Source organism: Thunnus maccoyii, chromosome 15 (assembly GCF_910596095.1).
Source record: "Thunnus maccoyii chromosome 15, fThuMac1.1, whole genome shotgun sequence".
In the NCBI taxonomy this organism is placed as follows: Eukaryota; Metazoa; Chordata; class Actinopteri; order Scombriformes; family Scombridae; genus Thunnus; species Thunnus maccoyii.
In genome coordinates, this window is record NC_056547.1 from 6,441,647 (window position 1) to 6,456,646 (window position 15,000).

At 35.7% G+C, this 15,000-nt stretch overlaps 3 protein-coding genes across 4 annotated transcripts in view; all 3 read left to right on the plus strand.

Moving 5' to 3' along the window:
* LOC121913611 (major histocompatibility complex class I-related gene protein-like) overlaps positions 1-2,270 on the plus strand; it is a 22,326-nt gene extending 20,056 nt beyond the window's left edge. Inside the window, exons 7-8 of the mRNA XM_042436334.1 lie at positions 1,411-1,471; positions 1,907-2,270. Coding sequence (XP_042292268.1) covers positions 1,411-1,466 — 56 coding nt within the window. The 3' untranslated portion in view covers positions 1,467-1,471; positions 1,907-2,270. The remainder of the gene's footprint in view (positions 1-1,410; positions 1,472-1,906) is intronic.
* A 3,302-nt stretch (positions 2,271-5,572) lies between these two features.
* LOC121913486 (major histocompatibility complex class I-related gene protein-like) lies at positions 5,573-13,370 on the plus strand. The gene is made up of 8 exons (XM_042436141.1): positions 5,573-5,642; positions 9,119-9,385; positions 9,970-10,248; positions 10,352-10,691; positions 11,695-11,864; positions 12,098-12,115; positions 12,208-12,268; positions 12,889-13,370. Exons 1-7 carry the CDS (start codon positions 5,597-5,599, stop codon positions 12,261-12,263), a joined length of 1,176 nt encoding a protein of 391 aa, XP_042292075.1. The 5' UTR covers positions 5,573-5,596; the 3' UTR covers positions 12,264-12,268; positions 12,889-13,370.
* A 1,599-nt stretch (positions 13,371-14,969) lies between these two features.
* The window catches only part of LOC121913610 (major histocompatibility complex class I-related gene protein-like), a 6,130-nt gene continuing 6,099 nt past the window's right edge, over positions 14,970-15,000 (plus strand). For both annotated transcript variants that reach the window (XM_042436328.1, XM_042436330.1), the window contains exon 1: positions 14,970-15,000. This exon is cut by the window's right edge and continues 24 nt beyond it. In XM_042436328.1, the coding sequence (XP_042292262.1) occupies positions 14,976-15,000 (25 nt within the window). In that variant the 5' untranslated portion in view covers positions 14,970-14,975.

The window sequence follows — 15,000 nt, forward strand, 5'->3', positions numbered from 1 at the left end:
TTACAGGGTTAACAAACAAAACTACTGTTCTGCTCATTCAAATAAATATTGTTTCTTACTTGTTACATTATGCACATGACCTACTAAAAATTACTTTAGTGAATGCAACAAAAAACAGTTCAAATCTAGTGGTGTGCCAGCAAATGATTAGGAGCACAGGTCTGTCACAAATCTAACCAAATTAAACATAAAACATAATTTCAGAAAAAGAAACACAACATGCAAAATGCTAGACCACATTTTTTACTTTACTTGTATTTTATTTATTGGACTGTCATGGGATTACTCACAAGACAATCTACTGTTTGTATGTGAAAATTAGATTTATTAAAACAAGTAAGAACAAACTAGAACTGTTGCTGATCTGAGGAAACATGTGACCATGCAGGAGAGAGCAAGAGCTTTCAGGGAGGACAGGGTGATCAACTCAAAGATGACAGGATGAAAAACATAAAGAACAAAGCTTTAGTATTACAATAACAAAGACACAAAAGGTGTAATACAACAAAGACAGGGAACAGGTACAACATAGACACAGGATGGACACACAGAGGTCTGAAGCACTAAGGTGGTTTTCACTTGCAGATGGTCATTGTATGAATTATTGTGATGCCAAATTTAACATCACATCAACATGTCCAGTAACATTAATTTCACCTAGAAAGAGACATCATCTGCTTTTGGCAGTATAATTGAGCTGCTGTACTCATATTAACAACTCTGCACATCCTGGACAATAATAAGTTTCCTCAGTAGAAAACTCTCACAGGATTCCCAAACTGTCTGTGTGTCATGACGGGGAAAGTCCTGTGTTTTAAGGGGATGAAAATAAGAAATGTGATCATCAATAATGTTGTATGATTATCATACATTATTAAAGGTGAAAATACCAAAAGTGCATTGGCATGCCCTTGATGCACCGTGAATGTTTTGTTCTGTTTCCAGTTTCTCCCTCAGAGTTCCCTGCTGGTCCTGTTATTGGAGGTGTTGTAGGACTGCTGCTGCTCCTGGCAGTCTGCATCACTGGAGTCTTCATCTGGAGAAGGAGAGATAATGGTGAGAGACAAACATACTTTTACTCATCATCAAGCCATTTTAACAACAAATAACAGTGTAACCTGGCTGATGTTCAGTAACGTGACCTCCAGCTAAAGAGTTACTTTCTTATCTTTCAAAATAAAAGAAGAAATCAGTGGAATTAATACAGTGTTTCTATAAAATATTTATTAGTGTTTTCTTTGTTTGCTTTCAAAATTCTGACATTTTACATTTTGAAATATTGTAATCTCTCATCTGCATTTCAGGATTCAGTCCTGCAAACTGTGAGTATTATGTCAGTTTATCTCTCTCTCTATGTACAGATAAATGCAGTTTATAGTTTAAATTAAACACTTTGCTTTTCTTTTATAGCTTCAGACTCGTCATCCTCTGATCCATCTTCAGTCAAAGATGCAGCTCTTAACTGATCACAGTGAGTATTTCATCATGTCATCAACACTGTGCAGATACTGTATGAAGAATCTCTCTGTTGCTCCTCCTGAAACTAGCTACAGTATACTGATATAATACTCTCATAAATATACTGAAAGTCTGTCTTTGTTAAAAAACTGTTTTTTCTGATTTGACAGAATTTCTCAGTCAAGTGATCCAGTATCATTGCAGGAAACAGGTGACACTGAGGTTTTAATGTAATTAAGGCTGTAGTTTTATATTTTGGACTAAAATCAAACATACATATAATATGACCACTAATAAGTCCAGGTTCCTTTCTATTCGTAACTCCGTGAATTCATAGATCAGATTTATGAGTTTCAGGTCGTCAGTAGATGCAGTGAAGAATGATATCTGTGAAGATTATCTGAGAGCTGATAGAAGCATTAATGTTGATGTGAATCCTCCACTGCAGGAGTAACAACATCTGGAGAGAACTGATGCTGCTGTCCAGCTGTTTCCTCAAACCTTTGGTGGAGATGAATCACTGCAGCAGCTACCAGACACCAAAGAGCCACAACGTTACTCCAGTGGGGCATCTTTTGTCTTCAGATATCAAATTTATGTCAGTTAGTCATGTGATGTACTGTCTTTGATGATGATGGGAGACATGCAGCACTTTAATCTCTGCTTCTAACGCTGGAGTCAAACCTAAAACTTTAAATGTTCAACTACTCATGCTTTCACTAACAATTAGTTTGACAGTTGCATTTTAGAAACACTAATGAAGATTCTGCACTAGGCCACGATTGAAAAAACACAGTTTTTGTTTCTCTGTTTCATTGTGATTACAGTTTGAACACTGCATCTCAACTTCTCTCACTTTAACCAAAGTATAAATATCTGAGTTATGTTTTAGTCTTCCAACACACATTGCTCTTCCACTCCAAGTAACAGCTGTAACTCTTTTTAAACATCAATTTGTAAACGTTTCCACGATTTTAAACAATATAAATATATTTTTGATTATTTAGATACTCCTCCATATGTGATGAAAATCACATATTAAAGCAATAACACTTCTTGGAGCTTAAACATTTGTATCTTATACATTTGCCATCTTCACATGTCCTGTATTTGTCATGCGGATGATATATGTTAATGTCATTATAACATTATTGTTAATGCTCATATTATTGGTGTTAAAGGATTAATGAGAGTTTTATCTGTGGTACTGATAGATGTACTTCATTTCATATTGCCAAACTGGAAAAATTGATTTGTCTACGTGACAGTATACGTCTTCTCTAAGGTCATGTGATCTGTTTTTGGCTAAATGTTTTCACCTCAGATAAAGTTTGTCTCCACATCTACAAGTTAATAATCAATTATGAATTGTTACTCAATCATCTTTTCACTGGTGAATGTAAAACATGATTTTTTGGATGTCCCAGCTCTTATATGTGTCACATACATTAGGTGTAGAAATTATCTCCTGTTTGTACATGAGGTCAAATGAGAATTAGAAAAAATATTTTTTCACTTATCTTCTTTTTTTATTTGGTGAACTTCATTTTGTCTAGTGGAGCTGCTACATTTTCTAGTGTCATTCTTGTTCAATTTATTCAATTAATAATTACAATTTTCCTGAAAACCTGCTTAAGACAGGAAGACCTGTTACATCATACCTGTGTAAACCTCAAATGTTCAGATGTGTAGGCTTAAAGGTTTCCTTCCAAGTTTTGGGAAACACTCTAGTGAAGCTTGTCCCTGACATCTAGAAAGCATGAGCTTACTTTTTAAAATGTTATCAGTTGTCAAAATGTGTGAGGATAAAAGAAAAAGTTTACACTACTACAGAGGAGTACACTGAACCTTGTGACTCAGAGTGTGTCTTTCCCTATATCACCACTAGAGAGCAACATAACTCTGAAATGTCTCAGCTGTGAGGTCACCACAGAGAAACAGCTGTCAGAGCATTTACACACCTCCAACATAACAAAGAGTTTCCTGATATAAAGTTTTCAACAGTTAAAGCAAGATTCTTACAAACAGCCTGTTTCCATGAAAGATCAGACCAATACAGTTAAAGTGAAAATTAAACTGTAACTTTTCAACCTTGTTACTGAAGGTTTAAACACTTGTAAATTATCATCAAATAAATGCAAAACATGTCTTTAATCAAAACTTAGCAACAGATATACAGCAAAGTACTTTTGGAAACGATCACCTGCATAGACCTCTGTACTGTAAGTGATGGTCATGATGTTTAGATGTCAGAAAGGAGGTTGGTAGTAAAATTCTTAACAGATAAATTCACTGTTTTATTTCCTTAATGTCAGTGTTGTGTTGATGACAGCAGAAACTGTCATTCAGAAACCTTTAACACAATTGTTGCATCTATAGGAGGAAACAAACATCTCACTCAGTCTTCTTCACCACTTCCTTTTGAAGTCCCCACAGTCAGGTTAATGATATAAAGTGTATATAAACCCTTAAAATCAGCACCTATTTGATGGCAAATGGAGATGGGATGAGGATTCTTGTCATGTTTGGTTTGATCTGGATGCTTAAAAACTGCAGGTCAAGTACGTTTTGGTTGGAAAGTTTGACCTCTTGATGTCAGTTTGTGTATTTCTGTGTGTTGGTCTTGCAATGAAGAGGTGACTCTTCCACATGTTCCTTGACATTTTCTAAAATGCAGCCTCACATAGGCTCCAGCCACAAATTCATGTAGGGAAATATTACTTTTAGGGAAAAAAATTAATTAAGTAAATTGCAACACTAAAGACATTTACCACAAATATATCAGTAGTCTCAACTAAACAACCTACACCAAACACAGACTCACTGAGGGCTAAAAATCAGAGAACTACTAACCCAAAACAGATACACAATAAATTAACATCATAAAAATTAGTCAAAAAGTCTTTTTTTGGTTGGTATTTGTGACCTTGAAAAAGTCGCTTTTTCAGTAGTGATATTTATCTTAGTGCGGTGCAACACAATTGTATAAACCCTCTGGAACAATATGATTACAGTTTGTCTAAAAGGTTTAAAAAGAGTGTCAGTTTTGAACATCTCCACTTGGAGGATTAACCTGCTATTGGGCCCTGAGGCAAAGGTTTGTTGTTGGGCCCCTGTTGTCCCCCACTCTATATATGGCATAACTCTACAGCTGAAATGATTAGATGATTATTGATTAGTTGATTGACATAACGTTAATTGGCAACAATTTTGATAATTGATTGAACATTTAAGTAATTTTTTAACTAAATAAATTATAATTCTCTTGTACCAGCCTCTGAAATGTGAATATTTGCAATTCCACAGTTTCCAGTGACAGTAAACTCAACATCTTTAGGTCTTTGACTGTTGGTCAGACAAAACAATTAATCTGAATATGTAATATGATATGCATTTTTCAAAAAATTATTTTCTGACATTTTAGACACTGAACAATCGATCAATGTTACGATGTTACAGTTTCATTTGGCAGGCACTTTTATCCAAAGAGACGTACACATGAGAGTTAATAAATCACAAGCAAGGATCTATTCAGGAGAGATCAAAGCGAGTTAAGTGCCATGTAAGTTCAGGTCCAATTGCAGTTCAGCACTCACCGCTGTGTGAATCATGATTAACTAGGTTACTCTTGTTGTATGCAAAGGTCATACCAGGATAATTCACCAGGATAATTCAAACCGAGATATGTGCAGTAGCCTATAGTATATGCCTGTGTAGCGATACGCATGGGCCCTCTCGGGTCGTACTAATCGAAGTAAAATAACTGATGTTCTGACTCAGGCAATTCAGAATAGTTGTCCATTATAAATCCAGACAACTGTAAAAATCGCACCACTGAATCACCGAATGCACACTATTGTGAATCAGTGAACTTGTAGATCTTTTTTTTGTACTTTCAGCTGTCAAATATGTATAATTATTACATTTGCTCCAAGGGTAAAATGTGTGTCTGTATAGATTAGTGATAGTCAGTGAGCTGGACACCTTCACGCATCAGGTGCAATATGATACTGGTGTATTTTGGTCCCACCTTCCCAAACAACACATTATGACGCACAACAAAATTAAAACGGCGACTAGTTTGTCCACTGCAGTGGTCACTCAACAGGACTCCCCAAAAAGTCATGCCGTGAAGACAATGGAGCTTGTTTTTCTGCTCATCTTCTTTCCGGTCACACTTTCAGGTAAGATTAACTTTAAAATGTGTTTTGTTTTTTTTTGTTTTTTAACATTTAGTTGTCGAAAATTACTTGTTTGGTTTTAAGTGAGAGTGTAGAAGGCCTAGAGTGATACAGTTCACTTTCACTTTCAAATTGGGCACTTTTACGCCATTTACATCAAGCTTTACCTGTACCATTTTTGATAAGTCGTCCTTTGTAAAGGGTTTAATCAATGGCTTTAGCAATGGTAAATAAATTATTTACAAATCCTTTATAGACCGGCGCGTAATCACCGCGGGGGTATAACAAGACGCATACCCGCCATGGGTCTCTTATTATTCAAGACTATTATTCAAGCAGTGTTCCAGTCTCAACATGCCAAATCAAAATGAATGCCATGTAATTAAACATTTTTTCTACTACTGTAGTTGTAACCACTGCTTCAGCTTACCATAAAATAATTACTGAGACCATATGAGTGTAACAACTGAGCAGAATTTATTTAGGGTCTCATGGCAGTTTACTACTTACATCCAGTTATTTGTATGAATTGCTGTACTGGAGCATAGCTATCCTTATTATACTGAAGATAATCACAGAGTATCTTTATCCTACTTCCTCACATACCTTATAGACATGAAATTAAAGGAAACTTACACTTCCATTAAAATGAAATGGATAGTTATAGATGCATAACAAATTGAACCCTGGTGGGGGGGAATTATGTTTTCTGTGAAAACAAAAAAAAATCAACTTTCATGTACGGTATCAGTCCGGAGTTTGGACACACCGTCCCATTCTGACTAGTAGTGTAATTTGCTTCTTTTATTTCTCTATAGTATCTATTACATAAACTGTTGAGATGTATCAATGAGATTAATTCATGTCTGAAACGTGTTGGATTAATCTGTGAATTTTACCTGTAATGTCGTTCAGGTGTCACTGACACTGAATATATTTTGCTGAAATAACAGTTTCTGTACAGTTCTTGTGTTCTGTATGTTGTTAACATCTGGCTGTGTGTCAGATTACTTCTTTTGACTTTATCAAATAGTGTCATTATTGACATGACCTAAATATAAAACATACAACTCTAACAGATTGTTTTAAATGTGTACTCATACTGTAACCTCAGATTACGAATAATATAATACATTAAAACAACATAATATTCACAGAACAAGAATTAAATTGAAATCTCAAAGCACAGACCTCAAGTATTACTTTAATAAAGGAGTCTTTACATTTTGTATCTGGATTTGTTTTAAGTACACAGCGAATGACATCGATGTTGTGGAAACTTGACTTTGTGGTAGCTGAGTTATTTAAAGAGCCTCTGCGTTGGCCCACCAGTTAAAATGAGGACCAGAGATGAGAGCCATTCAACGGTTTACTGTTTTGTTCACAGGATTTCCACTTAAATAGTTGACTTTCACAGACGATTTAAAGGCTAAAAGGAAAATGAAAACAATAATCAGTAAACAAAAGTACTATAATAAATCTCAATCAAATCAAAGCACTTGTTTGGTTATTGAACACAGAAACAGCAATAACTACAATACACTTCCTTAACTTACACAAATTATGCATCTGGTGCACAGTAAACAGGAGAAGGTAGCTAATATCACACAGAGGTCAGCATGCTGTAGCAGACAAAGGGAGAGACTGAGCCAGGCTTCTCATCAGTTCAGGTGTGGCCCATTAGGTTTAGACTAAGTCCCGCCCACCTAGGACTGGGCAGGAAGGAGGATTTTCTACAAACGATTTAATGTTTCATAAGAAGACCTTTGTGACATTAACTGTGATTTCAAGGCAATATTCTTATTACATTTACACCTTCTGAGGGCCAGTGCTGTACTGTAGATCACCTGTGAGACCGACTCAGGTGTTGCAAGGCAGGAATACAACATTAACTTATAATGTGAAAACTATAGGCTAGGTATAAATCATGGGCTATATCACATCTCGGTGTATTTTAAAACTACAGATATTTCAAAACTGTCTCAAACAAAAATGTATTAACACTTTAATAACTGCATGTGTGGAGTCTATGTGACACAAGAGGAGATACTTGAGTATGACCTTCTGCTTCAGACGATGTTGGTCTTTCATTAAGTGTAATGATTCTCACTTAGACTATTAACTGCAGCTTAATGTACCAGCATCATGTAGTAAAACACAATTTCACAGATATTTATCATATTGCAGTACCTGTTTTTAATTAGGCTTAGTTTTTGTTTACTGAATACTAATATTAAAAATACAAATCAGTTGGTGTAACTTCTATTTCAGCCTTTACATTTCTCTTTTTAAATATAACTGTACATTTACTGCAGAACTTAACATACCTCAGATTTTGACATGTCTGTTCACTGCTGATTAATTATTGATTAAAGACAATAAATGATATTGATTAGTAAAGAGGCACATTGCATTAACAACAGAAAAGCAGTTCAAAGATATTTTCTTCAAATATGTTTTCATATGATGTGGCTTCTCCTATATTAGGACTAAATGTATAACCATTAGCTATAATAAGATATTTACCTCATTTTTTAGAGGAAATATCTCTATTTCTGAATTCAAAAGAAACTATTTTGTAATTATGAGGTCTTTATCTTGTAATCATCTGACCTAGGCCTGATTTAGTTTGCTTTTGTTCCCTCTTGCTTTGAGGTTTTTGATACTGATGTCATTAAACATTATTCACTAAAGTCACATTTCTGAAATTATTTCATCAGATTTTTACAGTGTTTTGTTTTTTCCACCAGACCGACTAAACACAGATCAGGTTTCTGGGCTCATATGATAGCAGCTTCCTACTGTACTAATAACTCATATTAATTATTATAATTATATACAGATTTTTTAAAAATGTGATTAATCAAATTAGATAATATAATAAAATAACATAATTTTTAAAGATTAAGATATTTTGTCACTATTCACGCAAAATAAGGCACAGTAAGGAAGACAGTGATAAATAGTTGTAATTCATATGCTTTTCTCATCATATGTTGTTTCACTTTCAGGAATCTCATAGCAGTGTACAGATATTTATATCAAGATTTAACATTTTGATTAGATTTACACTTGAATGTATATGTAGTCATTATTAACCTTATATAAAATGATGATCAGTAAGGCTAATAAAGCTGTCTTAGTCATTATGGCAAATGTGTCAACAAAAAATTGCCTATTAACATATCCAGCATTCATTTATGTTTTGAGTTGTGTTTTTGGCTGACTGGCCAATGGAAGGTCAATATTCACTCTCCTTTTAGCTTTTGTTTAGTCTCAATCATTCCAAGTATAATATCTGGCTCTTAGGTTGGTAGATGTTCTACTTTCATCAACAGCTCATCACTAACTTTGTGTGTTTGAGGTTTCATGCTGGGCAAAATATTGAATGTAATTAAATGTTATTATCACAAGTATAGATAAATGCATGATTATAAAAAAATGAACTTAAAAACCCTTAAAACTTCTTTCTCTTACAGTGAAACACTCGCTGAAGTTTTTCTTCACAATGTCCTCTGGAGTCAAAAACTTCCCAGATTTTGTGGTTGTTGGGATGGTTGATGAAGTTCAATGGGTTTACTGTGACAGCATCATTAACACAGTGGAAGGCAAACAGGACTGGTCACAAAAAATGTTTGAAGATGATCCACAACACTTGGAGTGGTACACTCAGAAGTGTTTATTACACCAACATAAATACAAAGCTCATGCTGACATTTTGAAGCAGCAACTGAACCAAACTGAAGGTAAGTAAAAATACTGTAAAAATGTAAAGTTGTGTTTTTTGTCAAATAGCAAACAGATATAGTTGCATTATAAACACACATGTTTACATGTCCAAACACATACACAGTTTACTAAATGTGCATATATTCTTCACTCATATCTCTCCCTCTATTACCAGCCATGTAATGTGAGGGACTCTTTCAAAATGTGTCGTCAATATTAATATGATATATAGTTTCCCTGGTAGCTATGTGCTGGATTCACTGAAAAACTGAGCAAAAGGGTTCTACATTTGAATCTTTGTGTGTGTGTGTGTGTGTGTGTGTGTCTGTGTGTGTGTGTGTGTGCTTGTGTGTGTGTGTGTGTGTTGCCCTTGTCATGTTTGGTTTGATCTGGATGCTTAAAAACTGCAGGTCAAGTACATTTTGGTTGGAAAGTTTGACCCCTTGATGTCAGTTTGTGTATTTCTGTGTGTTGGTCTTGCAATGAAGAGGTGACTCTTCCACATGTTCCTTGACATTTTCTAAATTGCAGCCTCACATAGGCTCCAGCCTCCTGTAACCCTCTGTGGGATCTCACTCTGCTCTCTCTCTCTCTCTCTCAGGTGTCCACATCTTCCAGATGATGGATGGCTGTGAATGGGATGATGAGACTGGAGAGGCTAATGGTTTTGCTCAGTATGGTTATGATGGAGAAGACTTCTTAGCATTTGACCTGAAGACACTGACATGGATCGCTCTAAAACCACAAGCTGTCATCACCAAACACAAGCGAAACAAAGATAGAGCTCTCAATGAAAGGTGGAACTACTTCCTCACCCAGCAGTGCCCTGAGTTATTGAAGAAGTATTTGGACCTTGGGAAGAGCTCTCTGCTGAGAACAGGTAGAATCACATGACCTGATGTAGTTTCATGGATACAACAATATTTAAATGCATCTTCTGTTTCTAACCTCCCTCCCTCAACCCTCACCATTTATCTCTCCAGAGTTTCCCTCAGTGTCTCTCCTCCAGAAGACTCCCTCCTCTCCAGTCAGCTGCCACGCTACAGGTTTCTACCCTCACAGAGCCGAGATGTTCTGGAGGAAAGATGGAGAGGAGCTTCATGAGGACGTGGAACATGGAGAGATCCTCCCCAACCATGATGGATCCTTCCAGATGAGTGTTGACCTGAACCTTTCATCAGTCACACCTGAAGACTGGAGGAGGTACGAATGTGTGTTTCATCTCTCTGGTGCAAAGAACGACATCGTCACCAAACTGGACAAAGCAGTGATCGGAACCAACTGGGGTAAGACTGGAATACTGACTTTACTATGGTTTTTTTTGTTAAACATATACATGTAATTTGTCATGAACATTTAGAAGATGTTAAGCCTGAGCTCTGATTTTACAATTTGGATGAGTTTGAAACAATCTTGACTTTCTGGAGCTGAAGGTTAGTTAATTACATGGTTAACAAACAAAACTGCTGTTCTGCTCATTCAAATAAATATTGTTTCTTACTTGTTACATTATGCACATGACCTACTAAAAATTACTTTAGTGAATGCAACAAAAAACAGTTCAAATCTAGTGGTGTGCCAGCAAATGATTAGGAGCACAGGTCTGTCACAAATGTAACCAAATTAAACATAAAACATAATTTCAGAAAAAAGAAACACAACATGCAAAATGCTAGACCACATTTTTTACTTTACTTGTATTTTATTTATTGCACTGTCATGGGATTACTCACAAGACAATCTACTGTTTGTATGTGAAAATAAGATTTATTAAACAGTAAGAACAAACTAGAACTGTTGTTGATCTGAGGAAACATGTGACCATGCAGGAGAGAGCAAGAGCTTTCAGGGAGGACAGGGTGATCAACTCAAAGATGACAGGATGAAAAACATAAAGAACAAAGCTTTAGTATTACAATAACAAAAACACAAAAGGTGTAATACAACAAAGACAGGGAACAGGTACAACATAGACACAGGATGGACACACAGAGGTCTGAAGCACTAAGGTGGTTTTCACCTGCAGATGATCATTGTATGAATTATTGTGATGCCAAATTAAACCATCAGATCAACATGTCCAGTAACATTAATTTCACCTAGAAAGAGACATCATCTGCTTTTGGCAGTATAATTGAGCTGCTGTACTCATATTTACAACTCTGCACATCCTGGACAATAATAAGTTTCCTCAGTAGAAAACTCTCACAGGATTCCCAAACTGTCTGTGTGTCACGACGGGAAAGTCCTGTGTTTTAAGGGATGACAATAAGAAACGTGATCATCAATAATGATGTATGATTATCATACATTATTATAGGTGAAAATACCAAAAATGCATTGGCATGCCCTTGATGCACTGTGAATGTTTTGTTCTGGTTCCAGTTTCTCCCTCAGAGTTCCCTGCTGGTCCTGTTATTGGAGGTGTTGTAGGACTGCTGCTGCTCCTGGCAGTCTGTATCACTGGAGTCTTCATCTGGAGAAGGAGAGATAATGGTGAGAGACAAACATACTTTTATTCATCATCAAGTCATTTTAACAACAAATAACAGTGTAACCTGGCTGATGTTCAGTAACGTGACCTCCAGCTAAAGAGTTACTCTCTTATCTTTCAAAATAAAAGAAGAAATCAGTGGAATTAATACAATGTTTCTATAAAACATTTATTTGCTTTCAAAATTCTGACATTTTAAATTTTGAAGTATTGTAATCTCTCATCTGTATTTCAGGATTCAGGCCTGCAAACTATGAGTATTATGTCAGTTTATCTCTCTCTCTCTCTATGTACAGATAAATGCAATTTATAGTTTAAATTAAACACTTTTCTTTTCTTTTATAGCTTCAGACTCGTCATCCTCTGATCCATCTTCAGTCAAAGATGCAGCTCTTAACTGATCACAGTGAGTATTTCATCATGTCATCAACACTGTGCAGATACTGTATGAAGAATCTCTCTGTTGCTCCTCCTGAAACTAGCTACAGTATACTGATATAATACTCTCATAAATATACTGAAAGTCTGTCTTTGTTAAAAAACTGTTTGTCTGATTTGGCAGAATTTCTAAGTCAAGTGATCCAGTATAGTTACAGGAAACAGCTGACACTGAGGTTTTAATGTAATACTGATTAAAATTATTTTGGACTAAAATCAAACATATATTTACTGTATAATATGACCACTAATAATTCCAGGTCCTTTTCTATTTGTTACTCTGTCTTTGCAGCTTTCCAGTAAAGATTTAAAGGAGAATAGTGAACTCAAATAAAGATGCTGTGGCTTCAATATTTTATTGTATTTTGCACCATAAATGTTCATTAACAAAACTTGTTTTAATGAATATTGAGATGTGACATCACAGGACCCGTCAGAAAGTCACATGATACATCAAACTAAAGTGTGAATTCATAGATCAGATTTATGAGTTTCAGGTCGTCAGTGGATGCAGTGAAGACTGATATCTGTGAAGATTATCTGAGAGCTGATAGAAGCATTAATGTTGATGTGAATCCTCCACTGCAGGAGTAACAACATCTGGAGAGAACTGATGCTGCTGTCCAGCTGTTTCCTCAAACCTTTGGTGGAGATGAATCACTGCAGCAGCTACCAGACACCAAAGAGCCACAACGTTACTCCAGTGGGGCATCTTTTGTCTTCAGATATCAAATTCATGTCAGTTAGTCATGTGATGTACTGTCTTTGATGATGATGGGAGACATGCAGCACTTTAACCTCTGCTTCTAATGCTGGAGTCAAACCTAAAACTTTAAATGTTCAACTACTCATGCTTTCACCAATAATTAGTTTGACAGTTGCGTTTTAGAAACACTTATGAAGATTCTGCACTAGGCCACGATTGAATAAACACAGCTTTTGTTTCTCTCTTTGTTTCATTGTGATTACAGTTTGAACACTGCATACCAACTTCTCTCACTTTAACCAAAGTATAAATATCTGAGTTATGTTTTAGTCTTCCAACACACATTGCTCCTCCACACCAAGTAACAGCTGTAACTCTTTTTACACATAAACATTTCCAACGTTCAAACGTTTCCACAATTTTACACAATATAAATATATTTTTGAATATTTAGACACTCCTCTTTTCATTGAAACTCACGTATTAAAGCAATAACACTTCTTAGAGCTTATATTTGTATCTTATACATTTGCCATCTTCACGTCCTGTATTTGTCATGCGGATGATAAATGTTAATGTCATTGTAACATTATTGTTAATGTTCAGATTATTGATGTTAGAGGATTTATTCGGGTTTTATCTGTGGTACTGATAGATGTACTTTATTTCATATCAAGTAAATGGAAAAATTGATTTGTCTACATGACAGTTTACGTCTTCTTTAAGGTCATGTGATCTGTTTTTGTCTAAATGTTTTCACTTCAGTTAAAGTTTCTTTACATCATCTACAAGATAATGATTAATAATGAATTGTTAATCAATCATCTATTTATTGGTGAATGTAAAACATGATTTTTTGGTGAACTACATTTTGTCTAGAGGAGCTGCAACATTTTCTAGTGTCATTTTTGTTCCTATTTGTTCTAATAGTATTTATATTTATCTTCAGTTAATAAATAAAATTCTCCTGAAAACCTGCTTAAGAGTCCTGTTACATCATACCTGTGTTTATCTCAAATGTTCAGATGTGTAGGCTCAAAGGTTTTGTCCCAAGTTTTGGGAGGGAAGGGGGGGCATGAGGCGTGTGTGTGGTCGAGCGAGAGCGAGAGAGCGAGCGGTTGTGACTGTGTTACTGAGAGAGAGTTAAGTTAGCAGTTAGCTGTGACAATAATAGTACAGTGTATGTACAGTTGGAGCTGTTCTGACAGAGAATAAATGCTACAACTCCTCAAGATTGAAGCTGAGTTCCCGTTTCTTGCTTGCTACCTGTTGATAAAGTGGAGGGAGTTAACCCCGAAGTTAGCGGTGACTTCGGTCCTGGAGTAGTAAACAAAGTCTCCCCTGTGCTCCCCGACCACGGTCTGGACGCTGAAGCAGGAAAGGTTAACAAAAGCATCAGCTTACTTTTTAAAATTTTATCAGTTGTCAAAATGTGTGAGGATAAAAGAAACAGCTTACACTATCACTACAAACATACACACCGACACACACACACACATACCACAAATTTTCATTTGTTAATGAAGGAGTACACTGAACCTTGTGACTCTGAGTGTGTATTTCCCTATTTTACCACTAGAGAGCAACATAACTCTGAAATGTCTCAGCTGTGAGGTCACCACAGAGAAACAGCTGCCAGACCATTTCCACCATCATCACTTCCTCCCCCACAGTCGGGTTATAAAACACTTTAAACTGCCTCATTGAATAAATTGTGTTATTTGATTTTAAACAGCTGCTCATGTCACTACATGTTATTAAAGTTCTTGTAAATAACAAAACAAAAAAACACATTTCCTGCATTTTCCTGTTGAATCTGATCAGCCAGTCAGATATTGAATCTACTCCTCCTGGTAACACATGATGCACAGCTATTTATAATTTCTATTGGTCATTTCATTTGACTGTTCACACTGTTAACAGTCTTTCTTCCATCACAGTGTTTTTTTTATGTCTGTATCAAATCAAGATGAAGGATTTCATGTTGTTGCTTC